The sequence below is a fragment of the Camelus bactrianus genome, chromosome 5 (assembly GCF_048773025.1).
Source record: "Camelus bactrianus isolate YW-2024 breed Bactrian camel chromosome 5, ASM4877302v1, whole genome shotgun sequence".
In the NCBI taxonomy this organism is placed as follows: domain Eukaryota; kingdom Metazoa; phylum Chordata; class Mammalia; order Artiodactyla; family Camelidae; genus Camelus; species Camelus bactrianus.
The window spans coordinates 99,812,727-99,827,620 of record NC_133543.1 but is presented as its reverse complement, the minus strand read 5'-3'; the positions used below and the strand labels follow the sequence as shown (position 1 = coordinate 99,827,620).

The 14,894-nt window shown below is 48.5% G+C and overlaps 1 protein-coding gene across 1 annotated transcript in view; it reads right to left on the bottom strand.

The window, feature by feature from the left end:
• The window catches only part of TRPM8 (transient receptor potential cation channel subfamily M member 8), a 76,518-nt gene that overhangs the window by 7,757 nt on the left and 53,867 nt on the right, over positions 1-14,894 (bottom strand). Inside the window, exons 21-23 of the mRNA XM_010948162.3 lie at positions 11,334-11,524; positions 3,100-3,199; positions 2,000-2,033 (exon numbers count right to left, since the gene is read on the bottom strand). Of these exons, the coding sequence (XP_010946464.1) occupies positions 2,000-2,033; positions 3,100-3,199; positions 11,334-11,524 (325 nt within the window). The remainder of the gene's footprint in view (positions 1-1,999; positions 2,034-3,099; positions 3,200-11,333; positions 11,525-14,894) is intronic.

The window sequence follows — 14,894 nt, the reverse complement described above, 5'->3', positions numbered from 1 at the left end:
GGCCTGGCACGTGGCAGGTGCTCAGTAAATACTGCGTGCCATGCAGTACGTAGACGCAGCAAACAATATATCTAAATATAAATATATGAGGAAGAAAACGTACATAATCATGTAAGCTTTATACATTATGTACCACATATTATATTCATCTAATGTAACTACTCAGTCCTAGGGCTTGTTCCCCTGTTGTTCCTTTTATACACTCTTTTAATGTTCTTTAAATTTTCTTTTAAAATATCCAGGGCTTTTCTTTTCCCTCTCCACTGGTTATAACCACGGTGTGTGACCTGGCCTGACTGTTCATGTGCAGACACAACTCTAATGACACAGGGGCTCCCTAGCCCCTCAGCTGAAAGTCAGAGGACTGCAGCTGTCACAAGATACACTCCCGGTGACAGCGCATCTCCAAACGTGGCCGCCCAGGTCCTTTCTCCCTGTGTCAGTCCCATGTCGGGAGGCCGGTGATGGAGAGGTGGAGCGTACTCCCCCCCGCCCCCCCGCCCAGGATCCCAGCTGGCCTCAGGCCGCTCTAATCAAGACATTCCGGTGGAAGTGAGGTCACGTCAGGTTCAGACACCAGCACTGGCGGCTTCTGGGCGGTTTCTGTTTCCTCTCTCTCGGAAGCCAGCCACTATGTAAGAAAGGCAGCTGCCCAGAGACACACCACCCCTCCCCCAGCCACATGGAACAGACGACACATGGGGGAGAGAGACCATGAGGAGGAGCCCCACGGGGCCAGAGCCTGGCCTCACCACCAGCCCAGCCCGGCCCAGTCAACCCAGCTGAGACCACGCGGAGCAGAAATGCCCAGCTGAGCCCTTCCCAAACTCCGGGCCCGGAAAAGCAAGAGCAAAATGAAGCGGTTGTTTGAAGACACTCGAGTGTGGGGTTGTTTGTCACGCAGCAACGGGGAACTGAAGTGAATTGTGATGGAAACCTTCGTGTGTCAGCACCGAGGCGCCATCATCTGTGTAGCTGACTCTAACGTATGCAGGCAGCTCCGGGCAGGGAAGGCTGGGAAGAAACAGAAGAGCTACTCTGGCGGCGGGGGGACGGGGGTTGGGGAGGAAGACCCCAGGCATCGGCCCGCCGTCCTGCACAGGACCCGACTCAGGAGGGGAGGCCATGGAAACACGGCCTCAGATTCTTTAGATGCTGGTGGCAAATAACACATAAATGCATATACAAGAAATTGTGAACTGAACAGAGTCTCATGTCGGAGCTCTGAGGACGGCTCCTCTGGTTCATTTATTCATTCAACTAATGTTCCTTGAGACCCTACTAGGTGGGCGGTGCTGGGTGCTGGAGACCCCCACACCGGATGGGGTACTATCTTGCCCTAAGCAGCACAGCACTGGGAGGAAAAGTGAAGCCATCACCCAGGAGCCATTCTCAAAACACCATGAGAACTACCAGGCATCGCCTCCTCTTCAGAGCCTAACAGGGAGCCAGCATTTGTGAATCGCTTGTCATTTCTGCTCAGCCAAATCAGAGTTCCAGGCTACCCAGCTCACGGTGGAGGCAGCCGGCTCTCTCTAAGCTTAATTCACATGTGTATCCGTGCATTTGCATTTCAGGTTAAGTAGGTGACAGATTAGTGTGGCATCAAAGGCTAGCAAGGAGGCTCCCAGGCCCCCAGCCCATTCTTCAGAGCCTTTCTGGTGGTCCCTGTAACTGCAAGCATCTTACGCCTGCCTCTACTGCTGAGACAGAGAGAAGAGGGGCCCTGGGTCAGACAGAGACAGGTAAGATTTCAGAGGTCGTGGAAACAGGACTTCAGGACTGCTCCGTGTGGGCTGGGAGCCTCCGAGAAGCAATGCCATCCCAGCAATTCCATCCTAGACCTTCTGCAGTGAATGAAGGGTGCTGAACACAGGACAGAGTCACATGCATTTTTCTTAACAATTAACCTTGTCTATTTTTGGACACTGGCCTCCAGCTGAGAGCTCAAAGATAACAGATTTAAAAAATATTCCCCAAACTATAAACAGAACCGTACCTTTGTATCCAGCTGTCTGAAACGATGCCTCATTCTTCAAGGAAGTTAAAAAGAGAGAGGAGAGAGAGAGAGAGAGAAAGACTATTATGCTCCATTTTAGAGTCTTTTAAAGAACAAAATACAGATCATTTTCATTTTCAACGAAATCAACGTCAGCGGCTTTTACCATTTTTACTTTCTTCTTAATAACCAAGCGGAACAGAACTGCACTCTTACTCCAGCTGTCAGTACAGCAGACAGATGCTCCCTTTATTCGGGGGGAGGGGTGGGAGATGACCTGTAAAGTCCATCCCTTCCTTCCAGAACTAAAATCCCCGAGTCTAGGAATGGGGGAGAATTTAGGGCCTCTGCTGTGTTACTCAAAGAGAAGGAGCATACGTCACATCCCATGCTCCTGACAGCTGGGCTGCACCCAGCAAAGCGACTAGCTGTTCTTTTGTTTACTCTGAATTTTGATGTGTGTTTGGAGCTCTCAGGGAGAGTGACATCTGACCATTAACCCTGTTCACTGCACTTTGAACACGAACACCAAGCTCCTAGATTCCCTGCATCCCACATTTCCTGAGGACCATCTACGGAGTCAGTGACTTATCTAGTTCCACGGGGTGTTTATAACAACTCCATGTGACTCATAAAGGATGTTCGGGACTTCTAGGGACAGTGTGCAACAGGTCAACCAAACGGTTTCACCATCTTCTAATCTCTCTGCTTCTTCCTCACAGAGATACCTGTTCAGCACATGCAAGGTGATGTCCACTGCCCACGACCTGCGGGTCTTCCCAGAATCCACCTCTGCAGCCGTGGCACAGGGACTAACACTCGTCACCTGGTCCCAAGGCCCTGCCCTGCAGGCTTCAAACACTTCTCTCTTCCCTTCAATCAGAAGGACAACCAGATGGCAGCTGGGTGGCCTTTGCCCTTCTTGGAGGGCTGACACACTCTTATGTGTTTGTCACCTTCAGCTGCCCGAGTAGCATCTTTTTGGTGCCATTGCTCTCAGCTGCAAATCTTACAGACTTGGCTCAAATAAGCTGCCTCTGTTCTACCAGCTTCCATGCACAAGAGGCACCTGGCCAAGCAAGAATAAGCGACTGGCATACTCCTCTGATGTGTCGTTGGCTTTTGTGTTGATCTTGACAAGGTAATTTTCCTTCATGACGCCCTCCCACGCCAGAGTCATGTTGTCTTCATTTTTGAAACCTTGAATAATAAGACAAAGAAAAACATTCAGATTGCTTCATTTGCCCCTTCCCTCCTAAATCAGCACCTGCTAGGCATTCTGCAAGACTCCAGAACCAGAATTCGACTCGTCCTGCACAGGCTGATCTGACTAATGTTCCAGACTAGTGACAGGAGCTGAGCGATGGAATATTAATGAACTTCTAGGTAACAATGAGGAATTGGGGCTGCCTGCACGAGATAGGAATGCAATCTTTATTCTAAATAGAGTTCCATCCAAAATCATTTCACTAATGAATTTGGTTCTCACATTTCATACATGCTCCTCTTCCATTTTGATGACATCAAAACGCTAAACCAATCATTCAGTTGGATAATTACTGGTGGATCGTTTACTCTCAACCTAAAACTGGGGTAGAAACTTTGGAGGAGAGAAAAATAACCCCTGGACACCATTCCTGTCCTCCTGAAATACGCAGTTTGGCTGCAGACCTCAAGGAAAATTCTTATGTTTAGTCTTTTCCTCTCCCCTAAGCCAGCCATGCTGCAAAACTGGTCAGCGACATTTTCCAGCAAAATTCTTAGTTCAAGTTTTTACAGTGCCTTGGCCTTTCAGATGGCAGGCAAACCAGAGAACAGCTCACATGTCCCCTGTGTCTCAGGTACTAGTGCAACAGACAGAAATCCTCGATACGAATTCATGGGGAAAAGAAAATCACATACATTCATTCAGGTGTCCACTTGGAAAAAAATTTATCTAGTGTTCACTTTTTAGTTTATTCATCAACACATTAGAGTTTAGGAACAGGTAAAAATCTTCCTCAGTGTAAAAAAGAATTAGGAGTCAAAGGCAGAGCTAATGTGCAAGTGGCAGGACTTTAGCAAACCCTATATAGCAATACAGATTTAGTTTTAAATGGCGGGCATTCACTTTAGAAAACAATTCCCAGCTGGATTTCTTTCAGTTATATTTTTCCCAGAAAAGTCATCTCCAATGTCTTTTTCTCAAACTAAAATGTATGTAGAAGCCCAACAAGAATACTTAATAACCAACATGGAAGGGATGGGTGCTCCTGAACTCGGATGACCAAAGAGCAAGAATGAGCAATGACGAGATGTGCAGCCTCTCTAGCCGCCAAGGAAATGCTGATTGAAACAATGACGGCATTTTCGCAACCAAACTGGAAAATCAGCGGGGCCGACAGTAATGCCTCCACCCTGTGTTGGCAAAGATGCAAATAAACAGGTTTCCCACATACGGAGAAAATCTGTTGATTATTATAGTCTTAGGCAATGAGAGATGGGAAGAGGGGCAGACAGTATCAAAAGACGTAAACGTGTGCATAGACTTCACCTAGACATTTCTCTTCTAGAAATAACTGATACAAAAAGAAATCACTGATGTGCTCAAAAATGAATACATAAAACTGTTTATCAGAGTGTTTTAGGATCACAAAAGAGTTGAAACAATCTACGTGTTTAACAAGGGACTGGTTAAATTAGTTACGGTACAGCCACCAGCTGGAACAGTCCAGTTGAAAACTGTCATACAGATGTATTTTTATGGACATGGAGAATGTTCACAACGTACTATTGGTTAAATAAACAAATTCGATCTCGAATGTGTGTGCACAGAGCGATCAAATCATTATACACCCACACAAGAATAACAAATACCGGCATGTTAATGGTATTTATCTTTGGATGGTGGGTTGCAGGTGTTCTTGCTCTTTCTTATTTGTGCCTTTTTGTGTTTTTCCAATGTTCTGTACATGAATATGGATTACTTTTTCCATCATGAAAAACAAAACTTTTATAAAAATACAATTACTGGGTAGCATATTACTTGAAGATGTCACCAAAAAAGTACCAAAAATGGAAGTTTCGATGTGACCTTTTCTGAAAGCTATTTGAAATATCTTGCATTTTTCTCTAAAGAAGGGTGATTTTAAGCTTCATCTCCATGACTTCCCTATCACTGGAGGCAAATGCAAAGAGTTGTAGGAAATGAGTCACCACGAGAGAGTCTGATGACCACAGAAAGCTGCACTTTCTGGAAACAGCAATCCCCAAGGGGGGAAACATGATCAGGTGGTGACCAGGTGCCCCCGGAAGTGTCCAGGGAGCAAACTGGGCTCTCGGCTCCCGGTCTCTGGCTATCACCGCACAGAGGGTGAAGGATCCTGCCCTGCGGTCTCCATTCCTTGCACTTCTTTATTCCTTCCTGAGACCAAGCACCGTTTGAAGAGAACATCAATGGCCCACTGTCTGTTCCTCCAGTGGCTGGAGAGCATCACTCTCCTGGGGGCCCATCAGGGAGACAGGTGCAGAAGAACGTGGCTCATTTCTGAGCTGTTTGCTTTCTGAAGCCGAAGCTCCTGTCCACCTGCTGGCCAGGTTGGGAGATCCGTTTCCGTTTTCATGACCTCATTGTGCTTAATCCTTAAATAAGCTTGGAAAGAATGTAATGCATTTCGTGCTGCCTTCCTAACCCATCCTGACTCCGGAGAACTGTTTCAGCCTTACGCAGACACGGAGTTTCCTGGTTCCCCGGATCCTGGGCTGAGCACCATGGACCTTCTGTCCCTCACCGCCCCTCTACCCACCCCAGCTGCAAGCCCACTGGCCACGGGAAGTTGCTGCCTCACAGGGGTTCACATCACTTCCAGGCAGCATGTGTGCTAGATACTGCTTTTTCTCTCTGCTGCATCAAAATCTTCCTCCCCGCAACTTTTATCCATTATTGTTTTTTTCTCTGAAATCACTCAGGGAAAAATATGAATCTTGTTGCCAGAGCCTCAGGTTGGCAATTCATTTTCTGAATTTATTTTGCATTTGCCTCCAAGTCTGAAGGTAGGGATCGGTCCCCTCCGCCCTCCCTAGGTTCTACAGACATTCACCCATCACACGGCTTCAAGACAGACTGAAGGCAGTCTGAGACACTTCCTTGCACACCTCTGATCTTTGGGTGTGGTCTCTGAATACAATTTCCAGATCTCAACTTTCAGTCTCCATCCCTGATACAAAGACTTCTCATTCTTTCAGTTGGAAATGACTCACTTTCTCTGCCAAGGCAAAATGCTGAAGAGAAAGACAGCGGCTTATCCAAACTGTCAAAACACTTTTCTTCATTAGGAAAGACAATTACGTATGTGTGATAGTTAATGACATCCCCAAGGTGACATTTAAATGTCTTGAAATAATGCTGTTAAAAGAGTTAACAAAGAGGGTTCTTTAAACTGTGACACAAGGTGTGGGTCGTGGGTACATTTACATTCTGAAAGCCAGACTTCTGAGGATCACGGCTCCAGGGACAGCACAGAAGTAGTTTATGACTAATAGTTAAGGTCACACTCCTGAGTATCTTTCCTCCATTTCTATGTAGTTAAGGAATCTCACACATACACACACAAATGATAGTTCTTGGCAAGTTAAAGTTTTTTCTTAACTACCACCAATTATCATGTCTGGGTTAGTAAAATTCATATCTTTACTTTCTGAATCATCAAAATATTTGGGATACACTGAAGGGCAGGAATGATCAGCCCAGCATGGAACATGAATCCCAGGATGGTGGTCCCTTTCTATTTTACCAGGTGCAACACAGAAAAAACCAGCGGGCAACACACACACACACCCCCAGCCGCCACTGGGAGACACAACTCTGCGAACAGTAGGAACAAGGCCCCAAGTGGAAAATCTCTAACACGTTCTGACATAAATCAATAGGAGACAAGACCAGCCTAACCACAGTCCTGTCGTTACTTGTGCCAGATTCTCCCTTAGAGTCTCCCTTTCCCAAACTGCACCCAACACCCTTTTTTTGTCTTTTTTGCTGTTTAACAGAGGCTTTTCCTTGTCCCATTAGTGCCCCAATAGGGGGGACACATCTCAAGGTCCCGCCCTGCTCCACAAACCCTAAATTGACTGCACTGTACACAGGGATCTGGAGATGTCTGTTACTGGCCCGCGGAGTTTCGACGTTCACTTCCGCCTGGAGGGAAACAAGCCCAGTCGGCAAAGGGTCCAGTGATGTGTGTGCCATGATCCGTCTTACCATCTTACACTGTCACGTCTTCTGTCTGCATCTTCTTCCTTACCCTGAGACCCGGGATGGTACACTGCGATGTGGTGGGCAGGGGGCAGGGAGACTGTGTGGAGCTAGAACCCGGCTGTGGGACCTGGACCACGGTCTTTCATTAGTCTCTCTGCAACCCCCAGCCCCAGGACTCCTCTCCCCTCTCATCTGACCACTCCTCATTCTGTGGGCCCCTCCCAGCTTCTACACTTTTGCCTGGCTAATCCCAACTCATCTTCTAGGTCTCAGATTAAATAACCCCTTCCTCCAGGAAGTCTTCCCTGACTCACTCTAGTCTGAGGTTTAAGCATCCAGGGTGCTGTCATGGCACCCTGCAAATTCTCTAAAATGAACTCTTCCTGCACTTCTCCATGATGGCTATTTCATTTTCCTTCTTCTCCTGAGATGATGAGTCTTGTCTGAGGGCAAGGATAGCTTCTATCTTTTTTAGTACCATTTCCACAGTGCCCAGCTGCCGTGTGGTGGGTGCCTGACACATATTTGTTGAATCAATGGTCTCCAGGCCCCCTTCCCTCCTTGAATGGCAGGCTCCCTGTGACACTAACCGCCTCGTCCCAGGTCTGGCAACTCTCCGGGCTATGGTGCATGAGCCCAGCCCCTAACACGGCTGCATCCACAGAACTGAGAGTTAACGTTTGTGAAGGAATGAATGCCTCCTGCAGTACCTTCACAGTAGTTCCTGTCTGTGTGCTCAGCTAGGGGAGGTCCCTCTTCATGCGTGGCTTGCCTTCCCTGTCACATGTCCATCCATCCCTGCACTCTGTCTGTTTTTAAACACAGATTCGCAGTAAATGTAGGGCAGGTTTTACAAAAATCTCCCAAAGATAACTATAGAGGGAAATGAGGTTGGTAGGTTCCTGCTTTTGGAATTTATAAGAACTCAGTGATTTTCCTCTCTTTTATCTCCCTACTTAGACATATTATGAGGATTTTTTCATTGGTTCTTAAGGGTTGTCTAGAGTCTAAATATTTTCATTGATTCTTGGGGGCTGTCTAGAGTCTAAGTGATAAGACTAATTGGGTAAGTCATTAACCTTGAGGCACCCATTTCTCCCAAATTTGGGCACAGATTTATCCCAAATTGCTAAAGGTCGTTTTCTGGAACCAAGTTTGTGCTTTTCTATACCCTCCACATCTGCTCAGAAAGGAAGTGCTCAGGAAAGGTTATTTCAAGCAAGGAAAACACAGCAGATACTCAAATGACTCGTGAAAATATATCAGTTTTAGAAAATGGCAAAGAAAAAGCAGCTAAGCACTGAGAAAGATCAAGAAGCTGTTTTTTAAAGATCTGTGCTCAATTGCCCAAGCTTTTGAGAAGCAATAAAGATACAGCAAATAGGCCAATATATGTACATAAAGTCAGCCTAGATTCTGAGCATTTCCCTGTGGTGAATGCAGTTATAGCTGTTATACCTTAGAAAATTTTATTTTAAATTGTTCAAGGCAAAGATAATTTTGGACTGCTCAGAACTACCTGGTGAAATAAATGTTTTCATTTCTAGTGTGTCAGATCTAGGTCTAACACGGCAGGTGAGCTCATGAGAGGCACGCCCCCATGCACACTGCCCTCCCATGCACAGCTCAGCTCCGCCGCAATGCCCGGGTGGGGAGGGTGATGACAATCTTGCCTTCTTGTGAGAGGTTGGCATGGCGGAGGGGACCCTCAGGGGATCAGCTCGACCAGCTTGTTCAGGGGATACCCAGTGTGATAAATGTCAAAGTAGGGCCACAGATTCTGCCCACCCTGAGTGTGTAGGCTGCTCTCCCACCAAGAGGTGGACCCTCATTCTTTACTCTCTTGATGTGGGCAGGCCTGCGACTTGTTCTGACCAACAGAACGTGGCAGAGGTGGTGTCATCTGCCTTCCTGAGACAAGGCCCTCAGAGGCTGTGCACCAGCTGCTTTTTTTGTGGGAGTCTAGCCTCCAATCATGGGAGCCTGAACTGGAGGACACTGAGTCTCCCAGATGACAGCCCAGCCAACCCTACACGTGTGGACATCAGGACCAGCCAGGCCATGCCCCGCCTGCTAATGACCAGACACCACGAGGAACAGAGACCCGGCCAAGGACTGACCCACGGAATCATGAGCAGATAAATGCTGGTTGCTTCAGGCGACCAAGTTTCAATGGGTTGTTTACACAACAGACGTGCTCAGAGACCCCATGGGACCTTTCTTTGCTTTTCCTCAAGAAGGAATGGGAAGGAAATCCCACAGGTACCAACACTGGGTCCGACCTGAGTCATTATCTCCACAGCCCTTGTCAGCACATGGGGCCATGTGATGACTTTCATAGGCCCTGCTAGGGTGACCAGCAGCCCCTGAACTGATGGGGCCCCTGGGATGCAGGCCTTGCAGTTTGCTAACAGGGATGGTCCCTGGCAGACTGAGACCAGTTGGTCACCCTAACTGGATGTTCAGAACGCAGGACGTTCAGTACAAAGACAGGGAAGTTCTGGGCAAACCAGGGCAGGCTGGCCTCCCTAGGCTCTTGGCACTTTTGCAGACATGGGCCCCTTCCGGGATAAAGAAAATAGTAAGCGTATTGTATGACTGGCTTGGTAGAAAGACAAGTATGTACCAGTAGATTTTCTGCTGCCTAAAAGTTTTTCCTTCTGATTTTTAAAAGAAATGAAAAGAACTGCGTGGACCGTGAAGGGCCTGGCCCCGTCGCTGTGCAGAAGACAGCCCTGCAGCTGCACCCCCTCCCCAGCCACCCCAGGGACGGATCCTCTGGTAAGAGGGCAAAGTGTGCGCTGTTTACCAGCGGTGCCCTTTCTGTCTTTTCCTTTGTGTCCAAACATCCAGATGAATGAATAGGCTCCCCCCTCCCTTGTACTGAGCTTGGCTGAAACACGTCTGTGGGTGAGGAGGACTCATCTGGCTTAGTGGCTCCAGGATGGAGAGTTAAGAAAACAAAACCTGGAGTGATGTGGGGAAGAGAGCTGGATGCCTGCTCCCTGCAGCCAACAGAGATGTGAACCTGGGTGTGCCTGGGGGTCAAGGGTGAGAGATTCCGGCTCCCACAGTAGGGGCAAGGAGAGGGGCTGGGTGGGGACCCGCCTGCCCACAGTCTGTCAGGGCTGAGGAGGTGGGTGACCACATGAGAGAGAACAAACCTCGTGGCTGTGTTGACTCCTGCCTTCCAGAAGGCAGTGGGTCCGCAGCAGGGAGAGTCTGTGCAGAGCCCAGTCCCAGAAACCAGACACCTGGGGGGAGCCGCCTCTGGAGATCGCGCTGCCAAGTCCCAGAAGCTACGGCTGGGGACAGAGGCCAGGCAGGGAACGGCTGAAGGACCCGCCAAGTGCCCACACAACAGAGGGTCTGTTTTAATCACACCCCAGGCCAAGGAGCAGGGGGCCGGCCTAGCACAGCACCATGCTTCTAGAGAGCACTTCTGCCCTTTCCTGTCCGCTCTCCCTGGCTTCGACCCAGGGGAGGTCAGTAACGGCAGCTGGAGGGCGAGCGGGAGGGCAGGGAGTCAGAGGAGCGGAAAGCCAGCAGCCCACCCTCCCTGACAGCCCCGCGGGCGGAGACGGGGCGCGGCGCGAGGGGGAGTCCCCGCTCCGAGTGGCGGTTCTGGGCCGGGTAATCTACTGGACGGAGCGTCCTAATGTCTACATTGAGACTGTTTTACCAAGTAAAGTGATGTAGGATTTTCTGTTTCCCTAAGACCAACCAGAAAAGCCATGAGCCCTGCGGGAGTCAGAGCTGAGGTCTCCCAGAGAATAAACGTCACAGAAGCAACAGAGAAGCAAGAACAAAGTCACGTTTTGACACCAACCCATCCATCCTGTTTGCCCAACACCCTAATTATTATTATGTCCGACCAAAAGTGAGCTCCCCCACCCCCCACCCCAAACAAGGCTACCCCGTTGGATCTACGCTTTCTTAATCTCCTCTTTCTCTTGAACAGTTCGCTGGGGAGACCTGATGCCTGATCTTTGCAGAGAGACACCTGTGAGGGGTGGAATGACTGAATAAGCCCCTCTGTTGAGGCAGGACCCCAAAATTAATCACCGCCTCGGAGCCCAAGCAAACGGATAAGCCACTCACAGCAGGCAGAGGACTCCACGCCCCGGTCTTGGCAGCAGCAGCCGAAGCACTTCTTGACCACCATGTAGAAGTAGGCGAGGACCACGAAGGGGAAGGGGACGTTGAGGCGGCTGCAGTACTCCTTCACCAGGAAGTACCTCTGGAACTTCCAGACCTGGTCGTTGTTCTCCTGCACGGTGCCCACGGTGTAGCTGGCGGGAGGGGGAGAAGGGCAGGGCTCAGCCTCCCACGGCCCGGCCCGGCCCAGCCCAGCACTGCCGAACACGGCAAATGCTGATATTAAGGGGCGTAGAATCCACGCTGGAATCGGGGCCAGAACAACTCAGCCCTTCCGCTGGGCCAAAACTGGGTCTGGCTTTTGTTTTTTGTTTGTATGGGTTTTTTTTTTTTTAATCACAAAAAAATGTCCAAGAACTTTAAAATTATTTCTATTTCAAGACCTTTCAAGGATTCTCTTTCTCTGCTAGTCCGTTGTTGCGTTAATTGTAAACAATCCGGGACAGCAATTTGTTAATATTTATCAAGGGCCTTAAAAATATTTATCCCTGTGACCCATTGATTTTACTTCTGGAAATCTAACCTAAGAACAAGGGGATATTGAGAAAAGAAAATATATGAATAGACATACACACACAGCTGTCTGCCACGGCCCTACGTGTACTAGCGGCCCCCACCTTCCATCCAGCAAAATGGAGCAATCGAACCATTCAGCACTAAGAAAACGTACCACGAGTTATGGTTAATCAACCTGATTCCATTACGCACCCATTAAAAGTTATGTTTATGACTGATTTTAATACTTAGGTAAAATGTTTATACATGAGTGAAAATAATTAGGCTCAAACTTATACATACAACATAACCTCACCATGTAAACCGCCATTCACAGGGAGAAACAGATCCTCAAAACAAAGAATTAGAAACATGTCTACTTACCGGGAAAATGTCTAATCATACCCCTGATTTATCTGTTTACAAGTTAAACCAAGACTATAAGCTAGCTAACACATGTTACACACGAGACGCTGTTCTAAGCAGTCTCGTTGTATTAGTGGATTTGAATACAGACAACTCTCTAACATGTAAGTGTCACCACCATGTATGACGAACAGGTCAGGAAACTGAGGTACAGCAGAGGGAGGCAAATTGTCCGAATTCCCCAACAGGAAAGTGATGAAGTCAGAATTCGGACCCTGCAACCCAGCCCAGTGCCTGTTTGCTCCGTCACTAGGTAACAGCGCCTCAGGGGGTGAAGCGGGAACGTTTTGATCTGCGTGCTCCATTTCAGAAGAATCTGGTTGGATCACTTAGTAAAAGACACCTGTGAGGCACTTTACCATTTGTTAAAGTTCAACCGCCCGAGACACTTTTATTGCTGACACCAAATCACTCTTTCAAGAGCCAAAGAGGCAGCAACGAACTCCCTATAAGCTCCTTATAAGTCACTTATAAGCAAATGCTGGTGGCGGATGGATTAAATTCTCCAAATTCTGGTGCAAACATCAAAGCCAAAGCGGAATGAGGCGAGCAGGCAGAGCACAGGACACGTCTGCTGTGAGTCCCCGCTCTCGCCCCTCGCCACGTTACAGCTAAGACGTCAACGCCTTTAGCGCAGAGAAGGCCACACACAAGCAAAACCCTGACCTACACTGATCGTGGCTGCGGCTTTGCTTACGAGCTGGGCTCTGCTCATCTCGGAGTTCACTGGGACCAGACGCCTCTGAGCTCCACCCCCGTCGCGGGCTCCGCGCGGGGCGGGCCTTCACGGCGTGTGCTCGTTAAAGAGAAGGAGCTGTGGCGCACTGAGCATCACTGCTACACTAGGCGTGCAGCACGGCCTCTTGACTGATCCATGTGTCAACTCTACGTGGTAGAATTTTTAGGTGAAAAGCAGACAGGACTGTGATGTATTGAGTGCAGCAAACTGGCGCTGGCAGTGAGCCTGGCGTTTCTTCCAAATGTAGGTCAGGTTGCTTTGAGGCTAATACCAAGCACCATGATCTGTCCTCGCTAGTCCCCGTGGATGCTGTGTGTGCAAAGGGCCCTGCAGGCTTCTGTCACTGCAACAGGGGAGGACAGCGGGCAGGCCTGGACTGGTGACGTCCCGGCGCAGACCCGGCCAGGAATCACGGTTTACTGTGTACTTTTTGCCAGAATAAGTATCACCATTCAAAGGAGTTCCTGGGAGCATCTTAAAATCACACATACTTACCCAGAAATGGATTCTGCTGACTGCTCTTTCCAATGCCCCAAACTCAAACACACACACAAACGGCATCCATTTTAATGCATCCACTGTTGTTTTCTGAGGTTTTAGCCAAAAGGAATCAGTAACTCCTACTGAAGGGAGAACACCTGGGATGCTTAGAGCTGGGGAAGGGGTTTTCTCCTCCCTTCCTTGGGAGCTTCCAGTGGGACCACGGCCGAGAAGGGTCCCACTGGGAGGAGATTTGCATGTTGGCTTAACTGGCCACTTAGAGGTCTTGAAAAGCAGCTTAAGTCTTCCAGGGCATCTAGAAAAGGAATTGGCAAACTGTGACCTGGGGGCCAAATCCAACCCCAAACCTTCCAGATTGTTCTTTATCTCTAGAGTCAGTTTCAAATTTAGCCAACGAGACCATGAGGTTCCCCAGGGAAGGCTGACCTCTGGGCACTGCTTCAGACTGCTTTAATTGTTTGCTAAAATTAGTTTTATATCCTTCAGACATTGTTTTCCATTTCTGTAGAGGAGAGGCTGAGTTCTGGAGCCAACACATCCACACCCACCTCAGCCAGCCCCAATGTCCAGAGTAGCTCAGAGACCATCTCTCGTGTCCAGGCTCCCACCCACCCAGCTCTGATGGTCTTCAGTCTCCCTGCCAACCACTGGCTATCGGCCATGTTCCTGAGAGGAATTCTGCAAGGTTCCCTTTGCTGCTACATCTCCCGTGGTCCTTGTGCCCTCTGCCACCCAGCTGGCAGGAGCTCAGTGGGGACAGCTAAGCTCTGTCCCCTAAGAGCACTGAATGTCTCAGTCAAACAGGGGAGGAGGCGGGAGCGGGAGCTTCATAGAGACACAGACTCTGACATTCACCGACACTGAAAACGTTACCAAGAGATGACAAACGTTAAGGACTCAGACTGCTTCGTACGTAGACAAAATTCAATAGTGCGTTTAAAGAGTAATGGGCCTGACCGAAGAACAGAAGGACGACTGAAAATTCAGGTCATTTCTATAATTCATCATTTTCATAATACATCATAGATCAAAAGGAGAAACACCGTTGCAATTGTTGCTAGAATGTCTCCTGGCAACCTGCAACATCCACTTCTGATTAGAAGAAAAAAAGAAAAAGAAGAAGAAAGGAGCCCTAATAAATGAGGGACAGAAGGAAACTTTCCAGACGTGATAAAAGGAAAAGAGAGAGAAGAATTCAGCAGGGAGACTCAGTCCAAAATAAGTAAGCAGCGCTCCGTAGCCTGCCTACATATCAAGAAGCTGTTATTGAAAAAACATAATGGAAAAAATATCTCGTTCACAACCACAAATGGCTGGGGGGGAAAAATGTAACAAAAAACCAG